The 23,045-nt window shown below is 47.3% G+C and overlaps 1 protein-coding gene across 3 annotated transcripts in view; it reads right to left on the bottom strand.

The window, feature by feature from the left end:
* Nucleotides 1–12,868, bottom strand: part of DSN1 (DSN1 component of MIS12 kinetochore complex) — a 13,607-nt gene extending 739 nt beyond the window's left edge. Inside the window, exons 1-6 of one of the 3 annotated variants that reach the window (XM_032295025.1) lie at nucleotides 12,661–12,868; nucleotides 10,425–10,473; nucleotides 9,873–10,193; nucleotides 6,477–6,550; nucleotides 5,071–5,143; nucleotides 3,523–3,610 (exon numbers count right to left, since the gene is read on the bottom strand). In XM_032295025.1, the coding sequence (XP_032150916.1) occupies nucleotides 3,523–3,610; nucleotides 5,071–5,143; nucleotides 6,477–6,550; nucleotides 9,873–10,193; nucleotides 10,425–10,458 (590 nt within the window). In that variant the 5' untranslated portion in view covers nucleotides 10,459–10,473; nucleotides 12,661–12,868. The remainder of the gene's footprint in view (nucleotides 1–3,522; nucleotides 3,611–5,070; nucleotides 5,144–6,476; nucleotides 6,551–9,872; nucleotides 10,194–10,424; nucleotides 10,474–12,660) is intronic. The other 2 variants (XM_032295026.1, XM_032295027.1) reach the window with 2 other exon arrangements.
* Between the last annotated feature and the right edge of the window lie 10,177 nt (nucleotides 12,869–23,045).

The following is a 23,045-nucleotide window of genomic DNA, read 5'->3' as shown; positions in this document are numbered from 1 at the left end:
AGTAGAGACGGGGTTTCACCATGTTGACCAGGATGGTCTCGATCTCTTGACCTCGTGATCCACCCGCCTCGGCCTCCCAAAGTGCTGGGATTACAGGCTTGAGCCACCGCGCCCGGCTTATTTTTGAAATGGAGTCTCGCTCTGTCACCTAGGCTGGAGTGCAGTGGTGCAGTCTTGGCTTACTGCAACCTCTGCCTCCTGGCTTCAAGCAATTCTCCTGCCTCAGCCTCCTGAGCAGCTGGGACTACAGGTGGCCGCCACCAAGCCTTGCAAATTTTTTTTTCTTTGCGAGATGGAGTCTTGCTCTGTTGCCCAGGCTGGAGTGCAGTGGCGTGATCGCAGCTCACTGCAACCTCTGCCTCCCAGGTTGAAGCTATTCTCTTGACTCAGCCTCCCAAGTAATCTGGGATTACAGGCACATGCCACCATGCCCGGCTAATTTTTACATATTTTTTAGTAGAGAAGGGGTTTCACCAGGTTGACCAGGCTGGTATCGAACTCCCAACCTCATGATCTACCTGCCTCAGCCTCCCTAAGTGTTGGTATTATAGGCGTCAGCCACCACGCCTGGCACGAGCTAATTTTTGTGTTTTTAGTAGAGACAGGGTTTCACTATGTTGGCTAGGCTGATCTCAAACTCCTGACTTCATAATCTACCCACCTCGGCCTCCCAAAGTGCTGGGATTACAGGCATGAGCCACCACACCTGGCCATATATTTATTTATTTTTAGTAGAGATGGAGTCTTGTCATGCTGCCCAGATCTCAAACTGCTGGGCTTAAGTGATCCTTCCACCTTGGCCTCCCAAAATGCTGGGATTACAGGTGGGAGCCACTATGCCCAGACTTCTTACATAATTTTAATATTTAAAAAAATACTTAATGTTGGACTCTATTTCACTTTTGCGCTAGGTTAATAGCTTTCTACGTGGTCTCTTTATATTCTATTTCTCTTTTTTTTTTTTTTTTTTTTTTTTTTGAGACGGAGTTTCACTCTTGTTACCCAGGCTGGAGTGCAATGGCGCGATCTCGGCTCACCGCAACCTCCGCCTTCTGGGTTCAGGCAATTCTCCTGCCTCAGCCTCCTGAGTAGCTGGGATTACAGGCACGCGCCACCATGCCCAGCTGATTTTTTGTATTTTTAAGTAGAGACGGGGTTTCACCATGTTGACCAGGATGGTCTCGATCTCTTGACCTCGTGATCCACCCGCCTTGGCCTCCCAAAGTGCTGGGATTACAGGCTTGAGCCACTGCGCCCGGCTATTCTATTTCTCTTATCAATTCCAATTCACACCATGGCCAGATTAACCTTTCTTTGCTTAAAAACTCTGTGACTCTTTTGCATATAGAAGAAAAGTCAAAACTCCTTAACCTGGCACTTAACGCTCTATGTGTTCTGGCACCACCTAGCTTACCAACTTTGATCCCTACTGTTACCCAATGGCTTAAATGAGTTGGGTAATTAATTCTAATGGAAAAGAAGCAGGCACTGAAAATGCCAAAATATTGCATATGTACTTGGTATTCAACCTCGCAAAAACAAATTAGTTGTGCCACCATTCATGTTTTTTTTCTATCAAAGCCTGAGACACAAAACCATTTCTACCTCTGGCTAAGAATCACTAGCCTATGCTAAAATATACTGCATTAAAAAGAAGCTGAGTGCGCTGGCTCATGCCTGTAATCCCAGAATTTTGGGAGGCCAAGGCAGGTGGATCGCCTGAGGACAGGAGTTCGAGACCAGCCTAGACAATATGATGAAACCCTGTCTCTACTAAAAATTGAAAAATTAGCTGGCAGACATCTGTAATCCCCGCTACTCAGGAGGCTGAGGCAGGAGAACTGCTTCAACTCGGGAGGCAGAGGTTGCAGTGAGTTGAGATTATGCCATTGCATTCCAGCCTGGGCAACAAGAGCAAAACTCTGTCTCAAAAAAAAAAAAAAAAAAAAAAAAAAAGAGAGAGATGCTACTTTAAGCTAAAATATTTTTCATTTCCTGACTAGCAATGTCAATTCTAAGGACCTCTGTGAAGCCAAAACTTAAAGTTCATGATATAAGCCCAAGTAAAGTGACTTGTTGCTGGGTGGAAATTAGGGGGTTCGGGACGTTAGCCTCACCCCTACAGAGGAAGTACCAGTTTTGGGGGTAGGAGTTTTAAATTTCTGCTAATATTCAAGAGCCATGTTCTTTAGCTGTTGGCAAGCTAGCAAAGATCTGAATTATGTTTTTCCCCTCATCTTTTCATAGCTGGTTCCTTCTCACCATTCAGATCTTACAGGTTTCAACTTCAAGGTCAAATCATTAGAGGTCTTCTCTGAACACTCCAGTTAAAATTGCCCACCTACTCAAGTCACAATTATATTTACTGACCTAGATTATCACTATCTGAAATCATTACTTCCTATGTATTTGTTTGATTGTGTCTTCTATTATAATGTATAACAAAAGATACCTTGCTTATTTGTCATTATATCCCCAGCATCTAAAAGAGCCTGGTACATAAGATGCTGAAACAACTGGGCGCTGGAGCTCACGCCTGTAATGCCAGCACTATGGGAGGCAGAGAGGCAGGAGGATCGCTTGAGCCCAGGAATTCTAAATGCCTGGGTAACACAGGGAAACTCCACCTTTAAAATTAAAAATAGGCCAGCACGGTGGCTCACGTCTGTAATTCCAGCACTTTGGGAGGCCAAGGTGGGTGGATCACCTCAGGTCAGAAGTTCCAAACCAGCCTGGCCAATATGGTGAAATCTGTCTCTACAAAAATACAAAAAAATTAGCTGGGTGTGGTGGAAGGCACCTGTAATCCAGCTACTCAGCTGTAATCCCAGCTCCAGGTGCCTATAATCCCATCACTTTGGGAGCTGAGGCAGTCGGATCACTTAGGTCAGGAGTTCAAGACCAGCCTGGCCAATATGGTGAAACCCTGTCTCTACTAAAAAAAAAATATACAAAAATTAGCCAGGTGTGGTATTGGGCATCTCTAATCCCAGCTGCTTGGGAGGCTGAGGCAGGAGAATTACTTAGACGCAGGAGGCGGAGTTGCAGTGAGCCAAGATTGCGCCACTGCACTCAAGTCTGGGCAACAGAGTGAGACTCCATCTCAAAAACATATAACAAAAAAAAAAATACGTTGAGTGTGGGACTCATGTCTATAATCCCAGTGCTCTGGGAGGCAGAGTGGGGTGGATCACTTGAGGTCAGGAGTCAGGAGTCACTAGCCTGGCCAGCATAGTGAAACCCCATCTCTACTAAAAATACAAAAAAATTAGCCAGGCGTGGTGGCATGCACCTGTAGTCCAAGCTACCTGGGAGGCTGAAGTTGCAGTAGCTGAGATCGCGCCATTGCACTCCAGCCTAGGGGACAGAGCAAGACTCCATCTCAAAAAATAAAAATAAAAATAAAATAAATAAATAAAAAGAAAAGATGCTGAATAAATGTTTGCTGATGAATGAACAACTATCATATAACAAAAGTCCTAATTCAGTCATAATTTAGAATAGAAGGGAAACTGCTCTTACCCATTTGAATCTTCAAAACATTTTTGTAGAGTTCCATCAGTTTCCAGTCTGTCTGCAAAATGTTTCAATTCTTCAGAAAGAGAAGATGCTAGACAGAACAAATTTATGTGTCATAAAATAAAGATAATATACGTTTTCACAGTGAGATGCTAACAAAGATATAATATACTTAAGGTAGTCTCAGCTCTATGGTCTGCTGTTACATGTTGGTCCTTGAGCCCACCCAAAAGTGTGGAGTTAAGTATGTAGAAAAATTTTATCTTTTTTTTTTCTGGTAGGTATAGATAAAATGAAAGACAACTCGTATTTATTTATTTATATAGAGAGACTCTCGCTCTGTCACCTAGGCTGGAGTGCAGTGGTGTGATCTCAGCTCACTGCAACCTCCACCTCCTGGGCTCAAGCAATACCCCCCCCTCAGCCTCCCTATTTGCTGGGAAGACAGTTGGCACGACCATGTCCAGCTAATTTTTGTATTTTTTGTAGAGATGGGGTTTCCCCATGTTGCCCAGGCTTGTTTCCAACTCCTGGGCTCAAGGGATTCGCCCGCCTCAGCCTCCCAAAGTCCTGGGATTATAGGCATAAATCACTGTGCCCAGGTTTTATGGCATTTATGATAAATGTTTCTATAAATGACCTGTGAAAAAGCAGTTTGAAGTATATCTGGGGCTGGGTGCAGTGGCTCACACCTATAATTCCAGCACTTTGGGAGGCCAAGTCAGGTGGATCACTTAAGTCTAGAGTTCAAGACCAGTCTGGGCCAAAAGGATGAAACCCTGTCTCTACTAAAAATAGGAAAACTAGCCAGGATGGTGGTGCACTCCTGTAATCCTGGCTGCTCGGGAGGCTGAGGCAAGAGAATTGTTTCAACCTGGGGAGCGGAGGCTGCGGTGAGCTGAGATCCCACCACTGCACTCCAGCCTGGCGACAGAGCAAGACTGCATCTCAAAAAAAAAAAAAAAAAATCCTAATTTTTAAAAATGACAAGGGGCCAGGCCTCGGTGTGTCACACCTGTAATCCCAGCACTTTAGGAGGTCGAGGTGGGTGAATCACCTGAGGTTAGGCGTTTGAGACCAGCCTGGCCAAAATGGTGAAACCTCATCTCTACTAAAATGTACAAAAATTAGCTGGGCGTGGTGGCGTGCACCTGCAATCCCAGCTACTGGGGAGGCTGAGTCAGGAGAATCGCTTGAACCCAGGAGGTGGAGGCTGCAGTGAGCCGACAGCATGCCACAGCACTCCAGCCTGGGCGACAGGGTGAGATTGTCTCAAGTCAAAACAAAACAAAACACAAAAATTATCCAGGCATGGTGGTGTGTGTCAGGAGGCTCAGGCAAGAGAATCGCTTGAACCCAGGAGGCAGACAAACATTGCTGTGAGCTGAGATCACCCCACTGCACTCCAGCCTGGGCAACAGAGTAAAGCTCTGTCTTAAAAAAAAAAGGTGGGGGAGCTAGTTTTATGAAGCAGCAGCTTCTCTAAACAGGGATGCTGCGAGTGAGGTTTTGACTGCCGTGTCAAAGCTCACTTTTCTGTTAGCAACTTACCTTTGGCTCTAAAACTTTCAAGGCTGAAGCCCTTAGTGTCTCGTAGGAAAGGTTCAAGTTTCTGAACAGAGAACTTAATAAAGAAAAGCATTTTTAGTACAATGACCAAAAATTTCCAGGCCAGTCCTAAATTTATGTCAATTTATGATGTTTAATAAATGTGAAACTAACTAAAATTGATTTAATTTGTACACCTAAGACTCTTCACATAAATGAATAAATAGATCAAGAAAAAAAACCTTTCATTGGCTGGGCATGGTGGCTCACGCCTGTAATTCCAGCACTTTGGGAGGCTAAGGTGGGCGAATCACGAGGTCAAGAGATCAAGACCATCCTGGCTAACATGGTGAAACCTCATCTCTACTAAAAACAAACAAAAAAATTAGCCAGGCATGGTGACGCATGCCTGTAATCCCAGCTACTTGGGAGGCTGAGGCAGGAGAATCGCCTGAACCTGGGAAGTGGAGGCTGCAGTGAGCCGAGATCGCACCACTGCACTCCAGCCTGGTGATAGAGCAAAACTGCATCTCAAAAAAAAAAAAAACCCTTTTTTGCTTGGACTATACATTTTGACTTTTGGTTTAGGGAAAAAAAAATTGTCATTTAATTCACGAAAATTACCTGCTTATCTAAACTGATGTAAGTACCTGTTAGCCACATAATAAGTATATAAAAATATAACTTTAAAAAAACCAGCCGGGTGCAGTGGCTCAAGCCTGTAATCCCAGCACTTTGGGAGGCCGAGGCGGGTGGATCACGAGGTCAAGAGATCGAGACCATCCTGGTCAACATGGTGAAACCCCGTCTCTACTAAAAATACAAAAAATTAGCTGGGCATGGTGGTGCGTGCCTGTAATCCCAGCTACTCAGGAGGCTGAGGCAGGAGAATTGCCTGAACCCAGGAGGCGGAGGTTGCGGTGAGCCGAGATCGCACCATTGCACTCCAGCCTGGGTAACAAGAGTGAAACTCCGTCTCAAAAAAAAAAAAAGCACCATTGCAAAAAAAAAAAAAAAACAAAACAAAAACCAAAAAAAAAAAAAAACCATATAACACGGGTAATATATTGATTTAGTACGTAGTCAGAACTCAAATGTCCATCATAACTTAGATTCTTACCTCTACCCATTTGAAACCCCTGTAATTTGCTGCCATGGGCAAATGAGACTACTGGGGAAATCCCTGTTAGCTACTTGGTTAGCAACACCAGCACTAATGGGGTTGGTACAGAGCCTAGTCCAGAGAGAAATCAGCTAATTGGTCTAAATCTGGCTTTCAAACTAATTCTACCCAGAGAGAAACATCTTTTAATCTTAACAGGTTAATTACACAGTATTGATATCTCTTTAAGATTGTTGTAATAGCAGTTAATACCCACAAAAACATTTCCCAGTTCTAAGAATCTCACCTGGAAACTGGAAAGCAGGAGAGAGCCAAGCCGTTTCCTTTCTGCTAAATCGACACTGATAGACCTGCTGAGCTCTAACATAAAACATTGCCACATATAAGGAGCTGGTCAGTTACATAGTTAGCAACTAACAAAACTGAAAAATTTCCTCCCTCTTAATAAATCGAACTTAAGGCAAGAACAGCCTTTTCTGGTTTAAGAGACAATTCTAATTTTTCCAGGATCACTAAGGAATGAAGTTTACCCATTTGTGCATCCAAACTTAAAAAAAAAGAAAAAAAGTTATCTGGGCACAGTGGCTCACACCTGTAATACCAGCAATTTGAGAGGCCTGGGTGGGTGGATGACCTGAGGTCAAAAGTTGGAGACCAGCCTGCCCAACATGGTGAAACTTTGTCTCTACTAAAAATACAAAAATTAGCCAGGCATGGTTCTGGGCACCTGTAATCCCAGCTACTTGGGAGGCTCAAGCAGAAAAGTCACTTGGACCCGGGAGAAAGAGGCTGTGGTGAGCCAAGATCGTGCCACTGTACTCCAGCCTGGGTGACAGAGTGGGACTCTGTCTCAAAAAAAAAAGTTATAAGAATCTTTGCATTGTCCGGGTATGGTGGCTCATGCCTATAGTCCCAGCACTCTGGGACGGAGGCAGCAGATTGCTTGAGACTGGGAGCTGGAGACCAGCCTGGTCAACGTGGTGAAACCCCATCGCTACTAAAAATAGAAAAATTAGCTGGGCGTAGTGACATGTACCTGTAATCCCAGCTACTCCAGAGGCTGAGGCACAAGAATCGCAAGGGTCCAGGAGGCAGAGGCTACAGTGAGCCAAGAGGTTGCAGTAGCTGGGACTACAGGCATTTTTAGTAGAGACAGAATTTCTCCATGTTGGCCAGGCTGGTCTTGAGCTCCTGGCTTCAAGTGATCTGCCTGCCTTGGCCTTCCAAAGTGCTCTGATTACAGGTGTGAGCCACCGTACCTGGCCACATTTGAGTATTTTTTTGTAGGACAGGCACTGCAATGTGCTTTAAACACTTTGTAATGTATACTATAAGACGAGTACTATTATAAAGTTCCATTTTACAAATGGGAAAACTGCAGCTCTGAGGGGAAATGACTTATTTGCGGCCAGAAATTGGGAGCCAGAATTCAAACCCAAGTCTGTCACCAATATCTGTGTTTTTCCCACTATTACCACAATGCCTCTCTATAATGACCTAATAATAGCATTAATAGCTAACATTTGTTGAACACTTGCTATATATTTTGTGAAATGCTATATACATACTTCATTAAACCTTGAGGCAAGTATCCTATGAATTCCATTCTGTTGACAGATAATGACACAAGCACAAAGGCTGTACAGTAATAGGTAACTTGCCCAAGGTCATACAGTGAGTTATTAGACTGAATTGGGTATTTTATATAATTATGCGACTAAATCCCTAACCAACTGCAAGATGTAGATAGTTTTTTTAAAATTATGTCCATTTGAAAACAATTATTACATAGTAAAGGAAGTTTGCTTTGTGAATTATGAGAGCTACATTTCTTATTGCCCTCTAGCTTCAGCTGGTTGTGTTTTTAAAGTTCTCTTCTCTCTTGTCACTACTGTTACCAAGAAAAACAGGATACTTTCTGCCTACAACTAAGGAAACCTGGCAGGTTGCCAGAAATAATCAGGCAATAACCAATCTTATTACATTGGTGCCTTTCTGTTTATTTATTCATTTTTTTGAGTTGGAGTCTCTCTCAGCCGCTCGGGCTGGAGGGCAATGGAGTGTTCTTAGCTCACTGCAACCTCTGCCTCTCAGGTTCAAGCAATTCTCCTGCCTCAGCCTCCTGAGTAGCTGGGATTACAGGTGCATGCCACCACATCCAGCTAATTTTTATATTTTTAGTAGAGACAGGGTTTCACCATGTTGGCCAGGCTAGTCTTGAGCTCCTGACCTCAGGTGATCTGCCTGCCTCAGCCTCCCAGAGTACTGGGATTACAGGCGTGAGCCACTGTGCCCGGCTGGTGCCTTTCTGTTTAAGTGTAAATGCTCTGGCATAGAGCTAAAGGTAGGGCTAACTTCAGGGATGCACTAATGTTTTCTCAGTACATCTAGGGAATAAAGTACACAGGCTTTGTGGCAGCAATTTTGATGTGCTAAGTGGCTATGTTTACCCAGATTTCTTTCTTTGCATAAGACCACTTGAAAATGAAGTACCTTAAAATGAATCACAACAGCTTAACATTTCAGGGCTTATTATGTGCCAAACACTGTGTTATGTAAGATAGGTATTATTTCACCCCCAGGTTGCTGATGAGGACCTTACGGCAAAGAAGGTTAAGTAATTTACTCAAGATCACAGAGCTAGTATAGTCTTCCTGAAATATGGAAGCCTTTCCATGTTATATTCTGTACTTAGATGCTTACTAAGATATAGTTACTATTGTAAATTCACACAAAATAACACAAATCATTCTGTATAGCATCCCTAAAAACTAAGTTTTTCACTCCAGACACAAGCGCATGCACAGACACACGTGCACACACGCACACACACACACGCACACACACACACACACAGAAAGGAAGTGGGGAGGGAGGAGAGGGGGTAGGGAGAAAGAGACAAAAGTTTTTTAGAGACAGAGGTCTCACTTTTTCACCCAGGATGGAGTGCAGTGGCACAGTCATAGCTCACTGCTACCTTGAATTCCTGGGCTCAAGTGATCTTCTTGCCTCAGCCTGTCTCCAGTAGCTGGGACTACAGGTACATGCCACTATGCCTTGCTATTTTTTAAAAAACTTTTTGTAGAGATGGGGCTCGCCATCTTGCCTAGGCTGTTCTCAAACTCCTGGGCTCAAGTGATCCTCTTGCCTTGGCCCCCCAGAGTGCTGGGATTACAGGCATGAGGCACTGTGCCTGGCCCACTCTAGGTATTTGTATGTGCATCCTCCGAGATATTTCTAGTTATAAAGTTAAAATCTGTTATCAACCCAACTACCTTCTGCTCCACTTTAGGGTATGAGACAGAAAACTGCAGGAAGAAATCTTTAATGTCTCTCATCCTAGCAGAGGTAAGTACTGAACAATTAGAAATTTATTTGTAAATAAATTTCTAATAAGTAATAAGTAGTAAGCCAGGTGCAGTGGCTCATGCCTGTTGTCCCAGCTATTTGGGAGGCTGAAGTGGGAGGACTGCTTGAGCCCAGGATTTCAAATCCAGCCCGGGCAACATGGCAATATCCTGTCTCTTAAAAAAATATAGCAATAATGCTGAACATTTACTAGGTGTTTGACAAAAGTACTTATAAAGTAGCAAGCCATGTCTATTCAACTACACTTTCTGCCATACCTCACTGCCTCTTATCTGAGCTGGAACCTCACTGTCTTGTGTACCCAGCACCCCACCTGTGATGCCCTGGTGAATGGGATGCAGTGACTTCCGCCGGTTCGTTTCTTTCATACTTGCTCGCCGCCAGGATTGCCTCCTGTCTTGATAACTGGCAAACTGTTCTCGAGGGGACAAATGAAGGGACCTCGAGTGAAGTCTTTCCTCGTGGCTGAGTTCATAATTTTCCCCTTTTTTAGGGCTAGAGCCAAGGTGAATTCTTTCCTCTGAAACGCCTTGATGCATCTCCAGGGAGGCAGATGTTTTAGTAAACACTTCCACAGGGCTGAGACTTGATTCCAATTGATGATCATGAGTCTTAGACATCACTGGTCCTTTTTCTAGCATTTGTTATAAAAAAGTCAAAATACAAAATCAAACCCACCACAACTATTTGTGCAAAAAAGAGGAAAAAGTAAATATATGCCCGCAGATTGTGGAAACATTAAGAAAGCATCTATACAAATAATGAATATGTGACTCCAAATCCACCAGGAGCCAGGAAAGATTTGAGTATAGCTCAGAAGCCTGAACCCAAGGTAAGAGGTACTGAATTTCACTACAATACTTACCATCTATGATCTCTGATCTAGTCACTGAAGTCATCCTAGGTGGTGAACTCTGAAAATAGGAAAATGAAGGGATCTGTTCTTCACATTTCAGCTGCAGTCTCAGAAGGGGTTTTATTGCTCCAGAATAGGCCTTGTGTTTTCTAGCCTCTCGGAACTGCCCTTATCCACCTCCCTGACAGAGAATATCAGCAGGGGCCATTATCTCCTCTTCTGAATTTCTATACACCTTGTTGGTGGAAATATTCAAATCTCCCTTAACAAACACCCTACCTTACTTCCCAATTACTTTGTGTTTAGTCCCTAATTCCATTGATGACATTATGGTCTACTTGGTCTTTCAAACTAGAAAAACCACACCATCCTTTACTTCTTATTCTTAGTTTTCCAGATCCAAAATCCTAACTGTTCTATAAACAGTCTCTAAATCTTTTCTCCATTCTCACTGTTACTAGTTTGTTTATTTATTATTTTGAGACAGGGTCTCGCTCTGTTGCCCAGTGCAGTGGCGCAATCTTGGCTGATTGCAACCTCCTCCTCCCCAGTTCAAGTGATTCTCCTGCCTCAGCCTTCCCAGTAGGTGGGATTACAGGCGTGTACCACCATGCCTGGCTAATTTTTGCATTTTTGGTAGAGACAGATTTCCCCTTGTTGGCCAGGCTGGTCTCAAACTCCTGGCCTCAAGTGATCCTAGGCCTCCCAAAGTCTGGGATTACAGGCATAAGCCACCACGCCCAGCTTCACTGTTACTAGTCTAGCAAAGGTCTCATAACTTGTGGTGCCCCCTCCCACTATCTAATAGTCTCTCCACTAGTTTTCCTACCTCCAACTGCCCCTCTCCAGTCTACTCTTTTTTTTTTTTTTGAGGCGGAGTCACTCTGTCACCCAGGCTGGAGTGTAGTGGCGCAATCTCGGCTCACTGCAACCTCCACTTCCCAGGTTCAAGTGATTCTCCTGCCTCAGCCTCCTGAAGAGCTGGGATTACAGGCACCCACCTCCACACCCACTAATTTTTGTATTTTTAGCAGAGACAGGGTTTCCCCACGTTGGCCAGCCTGGTCTCGAACTCCTGACCTCAGGTGATCCTCCCACCTTGGCCTCCCAAACTGCTGGGATTACAGGCGTGAGCCACCGCACCCAGCCCAGTCTATTCTTTAGACAGCTGCCGAAACTCTTCCAAAGTGTACTCAACATTTTAGATAATCTAGTCCCAATCTACCCATTCCTGCTTTCTCCTCCCACTCCTATTCCCTGTACTACTTCTCAATCTTTGCACATATCTGTCCTTCTACCTGTTAAACTTATAAATCCTCCCCAACCTAGCTCAAATATGAAGCTTTCACATCACTTTGGCAGAATTGGTGGCTATGCCCCTTGTTCTTCTTAGCATTGGCTATAAAATCTGTTTACATGTCTGCCTCCCCAGCCAGGCAGTATTTGTATTCCTAGTGCCTGTCATGAACACCTAACTGGAAGAAGTCAGGGACGTGACTTGGGCATCTCTGCATTTTCCACGCTATCCCTGACTCCCAGCAGAAGTCTGTTTGTGGGGGATGCGAAGTAAAAACATACGAATATATGCAGAGGGACAAAAAGGAAAAGATAACAAGGAGGAGTCGGTCAAGGATCTGAATCCCCCACAGTCCTTACGACTGTATTCCACAGTTCCAGGCTTGGATAATAACGACTGTATCATACAGATCCAAGCGAGATAATAATGACTGTATTACACAGATCCAGGCTTGAAAAAGCGTCAACTGTCAACTGTTAAACGCTTATTCTATGCCGGGACCTGTGCTATGTAAGCGCTTTACTTGCATCATTATTCCATTTGATCCTTTCCACAACTCCGTAAGCACCATTAACTCCACTTTGCAGACAGGGGAACTGAGGTTCAGGGGGGCAAAACGCCCCCAAGCTTGTGACACAGCCAGCCTGGGGACAGAGGGGAAATTCGAACCCAGGCGTCTCCCCTCGGCCCTCTGCCTAGTCCTCAACCCCGTTTCTGGAGCCTAGGTCCCTCGCTCGGCAGAGAGGTCTCTAATGGAGTTGGTGGGGGAGCCTGCTCTCGGGTTTCATTTCACCCAGGGGGACATTGCCGCGCCCCCGGGGGCTCCCCAGTGTCGATGGTTGGGGCCGTGGGGTGCGACGGGTGGGGCTGGGCCGAGGGGTACGAAGCCAAAGAGTGGTGCGGCGGTGGGCGGGGCCACATCAGGGGACAAGTCTGTGACTTCCTAACCTCAGAGCGACGCCCGTCCAGTCCGGAGCCTCCGTCCCTGAAGCACAAGGCCACGGGTCGCTTTCCACAGCCCTAGGTCACTCCAGGACCCCTTGCACCGCTGCAGCCTATCTTCCCGTCTGGGTCAAGTGGTTCGCCCGCCTTCTACGTCACGGTCACCGCCTCCAAAACTCCCGCCAACCAAGGGCGCATGCGCGACCGTCAGCTTCTCGGGCACGCGCGCGCAGAACGCCTGCCTCCGACAACGCGCATGCGTATACCGCCATCCAAGGCTACTGGCAGCCCGCTCCTGTTTTCCAAGCCGTTCACGTCCTGTCCGGCCACCTCACCACCTCCCCCCAACACCCCGCCCGAGAGTCCCTTTCCGGGACTTGCCAAGCTATCGTGTCCTTTTGCCCCGACGGCCCCAGAGCCCATCCAAGATGGGGGAAACAGGCCCAGAGAGATTCTTGCCGACGGAATATAGTGCCTCAAAGGGCATCTGATGCCCGGCCCCCGTCGCCAGGCTCTAGTCCCCACTCCCTTTATCTCCTTAACTCCCGAAATGTGGACCGTGACTCTCGCCAGGTTGGACTGGAGCTCTGAGTTCAGTTTGCCTCACAGCCTATCCTCCTGCTCTAGGACTTTTTCTCTCATTTCCAGGCCACCCCCTCAAACTGCTTGCTTTACTCAAGCTGCTCTGCCTGGGAAGGACTTCCCTGCTTTTCCTAGCAACATCGTCCAGTTTTTTTGACACGGAGTCTCGCTCTGTTGCCCACGCTGGAGTGCAGTTGCGCAATCTTGGCTCAGGGAACCTCTGCCTCCCAGGTTGAAGCGATTCTGCCACAGCCTCCCCAGTAGCTGAGATTACAGGCGCCCACCACCACGCCTGGCTAATTTTTGTATTTTTAGTAAAGACGGGGTTTTACCATGTTGGCCAGGCTGGTCTCAAACTCCTGACCTCAGGTGATCCACCCACCTCAGCCTCCCAAAGTGCTGGGATTACAGGCAAGAGCCACTGCACCCAGCCACATCCTTCGACTTTAAGCCTCAGCTAAGGAATGATTTTTCTCGGAGCCTTCTCTGTGTCCACAGGATGAAAACCAACTGTCCTTTCTGTGCTCCCAAGCGCCCAATCTGTGCCTGCTCCACTATCCCATGCTGGCCTGGGAGGCTTCAGGGAGCGGGCTGCTTCCTTAGCACCCAGCACGGCGCCACCAAAATGTCCCCTCGGATGTGCACAGTCCTTTCCACAGGGAAACCTCCAAATGTTAAATTATAAGGAGCCCACAAAGTCCAAAAGAGGGGTTGGAGAGAGCAGCTGGAGCTGACTGTGGTCATTCTTCCATAACAGCTGTGGTCCTTGGAAAACTTTTCTGGTGGGAGACAAAAATCTGCCTTCCTGAAATTTCCACTCTGTGGTTCCAGCCTGTGGCTACAGCAGCCATGCTGAAAGTAGAGATTTGCCTTTGGCTCCCTGAATATCACTTTCTAGGGTTGAGAGGCACCCAGTTTCTTTTATGCTTGCCTGCCTCTTAAACTCCTTTCTGTCAGTGTGCCAGGAAGAGAACTCTGTTCCCAGCTAGGGCTGGCCATGCTGGGGCACACTGAGAATATTACTTCATGGAATCCAGACCCAATACATCTTCTACATCGTGTTCCTGCTTTGAATTGTTACATGGCTCCCTCCTGTCCCCACGAGGCACATTTTTTTTCCCCCTATAAGGTACTGTGTCATCAGGCCAGGTGTGGTGGCTCATGCCTGTAATCCCAACAGTTTGGGACGCTGTGGCCAGTGGATCAGGATCACTTGAGGTCAGGAGTTCAAGACCAGCCTGGCCAACTTGGCAAAACCCCGTCTCTACTAAAAATACAAAAATTAGATGGGCGTGGTAGTGTGCACCTGTAATCCCCGCTACTCAAGAGGCTGAGGCAGGAGAAGCACTTGAACCCAGGAGGCAGGGATTGCAGTGAGCTGAGATCATGCCACTGTACTCCACTCTGGGAAACAACAAGACTCCATCACAAAAAAGAAGAAAGAGAAAGAAAGAAAAAGAAAAAGAAAGAAAAGAAGGAAAGAAAGAAAGAGAAAGAAGAAAGAAAGAGAAAGAAAAAAAGAAAGAAAAAGAAAGAAAGGAAGGAAGGAAAGAAAGAAAGAGAAAGAAAAAAAGAAAGAAAGAAGGGCACTGTGTGATCTGACCCAGCCTCTTCTTTCAGTTCCCCAGTTCTGCTCTGCTTTTTTGTTGAGTCTTGCTCTGTCACCAGGCTGGAGTGCAATGGCATGATCTCAGCTCACTGCAACCTCTGCCTCCCAGGTTCAAGCGATTCTCCTGCCTCAGCCTCCCAAGTAGCTAGGATTACAGAGGCAAGCCACCACACCTGGCTAATTTTTGTATTTTTAGTAGAGATGGGGTTTCGTCATGTTGGCCAGGCTGGTCTTGAACTCCTGATCTCGAACTCCTGATCTCTAGTGATCCACTCACCTCAGCCTCCCAAAGTGCTGGGATTGCAGGTGTGAGCCCCTGTGCCGGCAGCTCTGATCTCTTTCTATGAGGCTTTCATATATGCTATTCCCTCTCCCTGGAATGACTTCCCCTCAGTTTCCTGCCTATAACACCATGGCCTTCATTTGGTCAACATCTCAACCTGACGTGTCCATTCAGATGTCCTTTCCTCTGTGAAGCCTTTCTTGTTTTCTCTGGGCTTGCCGAGCACCCTGGACTCCCCCTGCCATTGCCATTTGATTTTATATCTTCCAGGTCATTCTGTTATATCCTCAAGACCTAGCACATGCCTGGCTGTTGTGAGCCTCTCATAAAAGAGATCTATGAAAGCATCATGTAGCCAGCTTCCAAGATGGCCCCCAGTGATCCCTGCTTCCTGGTGTTGTTCATGGCCTTGTGTAGTCCCCTCCCACACTGAAGAATGCTGGTCTATATTACCAATTAGATATTGCAAAAATTATAGTCTGTGGCGCTCTCTCTCTCTCTCTCTCTCTCTCTCTCTCTCTCTCTCTATGTCTTGACAGAGTTTCGCTCTTGTTGCCCAGGCTGGAGTGCAATGGTGCGATCTCGGCTCACTGCAACCTCCACCTCCATAGTTCAAGAAATTCTCCTGCCTCAGCATCCTGAGTGGCTGGGATTATATGCATGCACCACCATGTCCGGCTAATTTTGTATTTTTAGTGGAGGGTTTCTCCATGTTTGTCAGGCTGGTGTCAAACTCCTAACCTCAGGTGATCTGCCTGCCTTGGCTTCCCAAAGTGATGGGATTATAGGCATAAGCCACTGCACCCGGCCTAGTCTGTGACTTTCAAGGCTTAGCTATAAAAGGCATTGTGACTTCCTCCCTGCTCTCTCATAGATCACATGCTTGGCCGTGTTGTGAAGACACACGAGTAGCCCTAGAGGTCCACATGGTCAGGAACTGAGGCCTCCTGCCAACAGCCAGCACTGACTTGCCAGGCATGAGAATTAGCTACTTTGCAAATGGATCTTCCAGCCCCAGTCAGGTATTCAAATGACTATAGCCTGACAACTGACCGCAACCTCCTGAGACTTTGAAGCACAACTACCAAGCTCCCAAATTCCTGACCCATAGCATCTGTGGGGTGTAAGAAATGTTTTGGAATAATAGACAATTGATGCACACCTAAAAGTGTCTTTTTTTCATGATAAAATTGTTAAGGTCTTTTGTAGAAAAGTTCAATTCTATTTTTCGTCTTTCTGAAGATTCTATTTGTTTCTCAGTGGTCATATCACACTTTGTGAGAGACGCTGACGTTATCAGCAGGCAGCAGCCAGAACACCTGGTAGCCCCTCCCAAGTGACCCCAAGCTGGCTGGGGCCCTTCCAGGGCTCCCCACTTCCAAGGAAACTGGGAGTGGGAAAGAGTTGGGTTTCAAATTTGCTGGGGCCCTCGCCCACCTCATTAGAAAAATCAGAGAGGAGGCCAAGTCCATGGCAGCTGTTCATATGACATACTTTATTTCCGATCTACAACCATTAAAAACGCTTTATAAGTTTACACTGTACAGTTATTCTCATGTCTGAAATAAGACACAGGGGCAGGGAGAGCTGGTGGATTGGACCGCAGTTGTCCTAGCACCCGATCCATCCTGGGAAGGAGCCTTTTGAAGACAGAAGTGTAAAGGAGAGAACAGTGGACAAGAGAGGCGGACAGTTGGCCCAAGGATGCCCTTGGTCCCTTCCCTCCCATGGGCCTTGCCCTGGGGGTCCCCCAGGGCCCATGACTGCAGGACCCTCACCAGGAAACCAGGCTGAGTGGGAAGGGGGTTCACAGTATTGGCGGGGGCTGGGGAGGGGGGCCAGGATGAGGAGGAAGGGCAGCTTCTGGCTCTCTTCCCAGCTGCTGGGGGTTGGAGCTGTTTTTGGCACTGTCTACAAGGTCTCCCTGGGGTTGGGAGGAGGAGGGACTGGGGATTTGGGATTCTTTCCTGGTGGAGTTAGATTTCTTTGCATTTGAGGAGGGACCATCTGGCCTATGGTGAGGTTCCCAAGGGATAAACAGTCAGGGTCTTCTGCTTCCTGCCTCCCCAGGACTCCCACCCCCTCCCTGGCAGGCACCATCTACACAGCCTTTTGTAAAACCAAGACAAGTGAGACAGGTGAGCAGGAGCAGGGAAAGGAAAAACGTATGCTTTCTCCAGGCCCTCCAGCTTCTCTTCCAAGAGGAGAGACTATAGGGTTGGTTTTTGTTGTTGGTGATTCCCAATCTCAGGAGTCCAGATGAGGCTGCCGTTTTCCACCTGTTCTTGGCCTAGTCAGCCCCAGTCCCTCCCCAGGCTACACTAATGGCTAGCCCAGATCGGCAGCTGGCATATTCTTGTGCATGTGAGAACCATCTGGAGGGCTCCTTCAAACCCCAGCTTGCAGGGCCCCACTCCACAAGCTCTAATTCAGTGGGTCTTGGGTGGGGCCAATAATTTGCACTTCTATCAAGTTCCCAGGTGATATTCCCCCTGCTGGAATGCAAAATGTGAACCACTGGCCAAGAATGATGACCACAGTCACTCATCCTTAGCAACCTGGTGCCTCCTGGGCAGCACTAAGGAGCTGGGCCACAGCTGGCAAAGCCCAGCCTTGGGGCAACATATCACCTGGGAAGCAGCTGGGAATGGTTCTGGGGTGAGTCCCCTGTACAGAGAACTAAGTAAGGCACAGAGATCAGCAACAGAGCTGAGAGAGGAGCCAGGACACCAGGGCACAGTAGAGAAAGGATGGGGCTGCAGGACCCTACAGCATGAAGGGGTGCTCTAGAGGCCACAGGGCCTTCCCAGTGCTCATCACAGGATCACAAGACTGGGAGGGTAGGAGAAGTGAGGACATCTGCCCAGACCTGGGCCAGGTCTCCAGATTGCCAGCTGAGGTCCCTCTTTTTGGGAATGGCTTGAGTGGTTCCGAATAAAGAGTGACAATGCAGCCAGCCCTGACTGCCTCAGCCCTTCAAAGATGTTTAGAGAAAACGAAAGGTCCCTTCCTCAAGGCATGGTGTCCAGAAAGCTGGTGAAGGGCAGGGAGGGCGGGGAGCAGGGCCAATGGGAAAGACAAGCAGCAGAGGAGGCTCCAAGGAGGGTGAGGGAGGAGTGGCAGGGCTGGCAGTGGAGAGGAGCCCTGGGCAGGAGACTTGGGCCCAGCATCATGTCCTTAGTCCCCTTAGGACCTTGGATCTATGGATTTTGCAAACTGCAAATGCTGTTGGGTTGGGAGGGGTAAGGGGTAGAATCTGGATGAACTGTAGATTTTGCGAGGACAAGCAACTCTGAGGGTGGTGAGGTCCAGAAGAGAATGAAAAGGATGGTTGGATATTGAATGGGCAGAGATGGATAGAGGACCAGAGAGAGGGAGAGAAGAACCTGGCAGGCAGCACCTGCTTTATAATGAAGGCCATCTGGGACTGGGCAAGGCAGAGGAGGAAAAGGAGGGATTCATGCCCCCACCCTCACCCCCCACCACACACACACACACACCCAGTGCAAAGTGCTGGAGCTGCTGCTGGCAGGCTACCTGCAAAGACAGCGTGGCTCAAGGGTGGGACTTGGGGGTCGCTGGGGCAGGGCAAGCCCAGTGAGAAGGGCTGGCAGGGCTGGTGCCTCCTGATGTACTGGGGGAAGAGGGTTTTTTTTTGTTTTTTTTTTTTGGTGTGAGAAAACACAAACACAGAGCCAGGACACCACCACATTTGAGAGTAAATATCAGAGTTGGGAAACCACAGATGTGGACAGGAAGGCTTCCCTGATAGGAAGCAGGGGGACAGGAAGTGAGTTACTGAGGTACAGGAAAATCCATAGGAGGGAGCAATGCTGGGAAGAACACCCTTAGAGGACTGAGAGCTGACTGCTACAGTGAACCCAGGGCCCAGAAAAGGAAAACCTGGCATGGGCCAGGGCCATTCCATCTGCTGGCAGGAACCAGCCAAGGAGAAGAGGAGGCAGGAAGACAGGAGGCTTTGGAGGCAGAGGATAAAGGAAGGATGGGTGGGTGGTGGGAGGCAAACAGATTGACCCCAGAGAGGAAGGGGCTAAACCAAGATTACAGAAAGTCAAAGCAGTGTCTCATTCACTACTGGGGATGCAAGAACTGTTGGGAGTCAGGAAACCTGGGTTCTGGTCTTGGTTCTGCCTTTGGTTTGCTGTGCGACCTTGGGTTAGCTACTGCCTTCTCTGGGCCTGATTCCTTATCTAAAAAAAAATGAGGGGGCTGGGGCACAAAAGGACAAATACTATATGATTCTACTTATAAGAAATATTTAGCGTAGGCCAATCCACAAAGAAAAAAAGTAGAATAGAGGTTACCAGGGGTTGGGGACTGAGGGATTGGGGAGTTACTGTTTAGTGGGTACAGAGTTTCAGTTTGGGATGATGAAAAAGTTCTGGAGGTGGTGGTTACACATTGTGAATGGATCAAGCCACTTAGAAATGTTTAAAATGGTAAATTTTGTTATGCTTATTTTGCCCAGGCCAGGTGCAAGCGATTCTCCTGCCTCAGCCTCCGGAGTAGCTGGAACTACAGGCATGTGCCACCACGCCTGGCTAATTTTCTATTTTTAGTAGAGACAGGGTGTCTCCATGTTGGTCAGGCTGGTCTCAAATTCCCAACCTCAGGTGATCCACCTGCCTCTGCCTCCCAAAGTGCTGGGATTACAGGCATAAGCCACCACACCTGGCCTCACAATTTTTTTTTTAAAAAGGAAGGGGTTTGGTCCAAATTATGTTATGGCCTCTCTGCTATTCATGAAGACTAGTGAAGGGCGTGAGGAGGATATTGTCCCCCACCCCAGGGCCATGGCACTGAAAGGCTGGGCTGGGGACACTGAGTATGATCAGACCACTTTCCATTTGTGTAGAACCTCGCACTTTTCCAAGGAGACTTGTAGGCACAGTGTTGCAGCTGGTCCTCACCACAGATACATGGGGTAGGACGTTACCCCACCTTATAGATGGGGAAACTGAGGTATAGACAAGCCACATGATCTCACCAAGGTCATTCACGTCAGTGGATTATTTATTTTTTTAAAGTCACCTGGAAAACATCCTTGCATCTTAGGTTCATCCATTGAATCACCAACTGGCTCAGTGGCCCTTGATGAAAGGATATATGTTGTAAATTAGTAGAAGAGTTCATCTCCTGGGGCAAATATGCTTGCTTCCCAAAATTGGATGATGAAAATTTTAAATCCTGATGTGTTTCTCTTTTTACCATGGCTGCCAGGAAACTCAACAGTAAAATTTAATTGCATGATTATGGGAATTATACCAGTTAAATTTACAGAATAATTTGTCTTTCTTTTTTACTTTCTATTTTACTGAACCCCTATGACTAAGGTTGTAAATTGCCTCTGATGCCTTTTGGAAATCCTGAGTAATAAATAAATCAGTTTGGTTGAGGACTCGGTCCCTTAAGTCCCTGCTCAGTGCTCAGTGCTCTTTTTAAGATACAGTATCAGGCCGGGCGTGGTGGCTCACGCCTCTAATCAAAGCACTTTGGAGGCCAAGGCGGGCAGATCACCTGAGGTCGGGAGCTCAAGACCAGCCTGACCAACATGGTGAAACCCCGTCTTAAAAAAAAGATACAGCATCCTGGTTATTGGTTAATAGATGAGGCTGGATGCAGTGGCTCATGCCTGTAATCCCAGCACTTTGGGAGGCCGAGGCGGGCGGATCACCTGAGGTCAGGCGTTCAAGACCAACCTGGCCAACATGGTGAAACCCTGTCTCTACTAAAACTACAAAAATCAGTCAAGTGTGGTGGGGTGCGCCTGTAATCCCAGTTACTTGGGAGGCTGAGGCAGGAGAATTGCCTGAACCAGAAAGGTGGAGGCTGCAGTGAGCCGAGATGGTGTCACTGCACTCCAGCCTGAGCGACAGAGCAAGACTGTCTCAAAAAAAAAAAAAAGGAAGATGGCATGGTGGCCGATGCCTGTAACCCAGGCACTTTGGGAGGCTGAAGAGGACATTTCACTTGAGCCCAGGAGTTTGAAACCAGCCTGGACAACATAGGGCAACCCCTGTCTCTAAAAAATAATAATAATAAATAAATTAAAAATAAATTAAAAAAAAATAAAGACAGCCTAATAATCAGGGCCATGAACACCAATGGTGTGGCCAATAGTGCCAAAGATCCCCCTGGGAGGGCTGTTTTTAAAAATTTTATTGTATTATTATTGAGATGGAGTTTCACACCGTCACCTGGGCTGGAGTGCAGTGGTGCAATCTTGGCTCATTGCAACCTCTGCCTCCTGGGTTCAAGTGATTCTTCTGCCTCAGCCTCCTAGGTAGCTGGGATTACAGGCATGCACCATCATGCCCAGCTAAATTTAGTATTTTTAGTAGAGAAGGGTTTCCACTACATTGGCCACGCTGCTCTCAAACTACTGACCTCATGATCCGCCCACCTTGGCCTCCCAAAGTGCTGAGATTACAGGTGTGACCATCATGCCCGGCCTCCCCATGAGAGTTTCAGGGTGGAGCCCAGGAATCTGCATTCTGAACATGCTCTCAGAGAATTCTGCTGAATGGGGAGCTCAGATCACCCTCTGGAATACACAGGCTCAGTGATCTGGAATGGTCTTGTTTTATGCCTGGGTTGGCCACCATATTCTGGGTATTCTGGACCCACATAAAGCCCCCAGTAGGGCAGTGGATTTGCACAGCAGCGTTGGACTCAAGTTCTTGTCTAAACTCAGTGACTTCTCATGTTGTGGAATAAGACCTGCACCTCAGTGTCCTCATCTGCAAAATGGGCACACTAACCCATGTCTTGCCAAGGCTGCCTCCCAGAGTTGTCCCCAAGAGGTCTGAAGGAGATGTGGAGTGGGAAACTTTTTTTTTTTTTTTTTGAGACAAGGTCTCACTCTATCACCCAGGCTGGAGTGCAATGGCGCAATCTCTGCTCCTACCATCTCTGCTTCCCGGACTCAAGCCTCCCGAGTAGCTGGGACTACAGGCGCCCACCACCATGCTCAGCTAAATTTTTGTATTTTTAGTAGAGACAGGGTTTCATCACTTTGGCCAGGCTGGTCTTGAATTCCTGACCTCAAGTGATCCTCTACCTTGGCTTCCCAAAGTGCTAGGATTACAGGCATGAGCCATCGTGCCCAGCCAGGGGAAACAATTTCTAAATAGTAAAGTGCTTTAGGCAGGATGTGCAGGGGATGATGATGACCATTATTATTACTATTATTAAGGAAGAGGTAGTGGGAGCTTGAGGGTCTGGTGAGGCTAGAAGCAGGGGACATTCTAGGTAGGAGGGGAGGGGGAGAAAGACCCTGGGCGTTGGGTAGGCCAGAGGAGAAGAGGCTAAGTGATGAAACTATAAAAGTGCATCCTAGTGGACGTGATGCAACCATGTCAGCACAGGGTGTTAGAGGGTCAAGTTGTTGGGCCTTTCACCTTGTCACATGGGAAGCCAACTGGTAGAAGAGTGCCCCTGGGGACACCTGGAGGTGGGACCCACCTTAAGTTCATAGAAAGCAAGACCTCTTAGAGGTCAGCCTTTGGTGGGAAATGAACTGGCGGAAAGGGCTGGCACAGGGTCAGGGGATTGGATTCTGATGTCTTGTGCGTGCAAGCCTAAGAGCCACTGATGCCCCAAAATGGTTTGATTTGCATTTTCCAATGAAGTCATCATTCTGAAAGGGTCTGATTTGGTTCTGGAAAGAGGTCAGACATAAGAAGCATGTGGCTTCCCAGTTTAGGGCCAGTCATGTCAACTGGTCCCCTATTTCCCCCAACTAACTGGTGCCAGCTCCATGGACCCAAGCTAAGCAGTCTATGGGGGATTGGGACCCCAGGGTTCCTTGGGACTTTGGTTGAAGAGAGAGTGGAGATGGGGAAAAGAGAAAGAAGGGTAAAGGAGGAGAAGGAAGGAGCTAGCAGTACAAGGCAG

This window comes from Sapajus apella, unplaced genomic scaffold, assembly GCF_009761245.1.
Source record: "Sapajus apella isolate SASKATOON/1434 unplaced genomic scaffold, GSC_monkey_1.0 scaffold33, whole genome shotgun sequence".
NCBI lineage: Eukaryota > Metazoa > Chordata > Mammalia > Primates > Cebidae > Sapajus > Sapajus apella.
The sequence above is the reverse complement of the archived record's forward strand: the minus strand, read 5'-3'. Positions and strand labels throughout refer to the sequence as shown.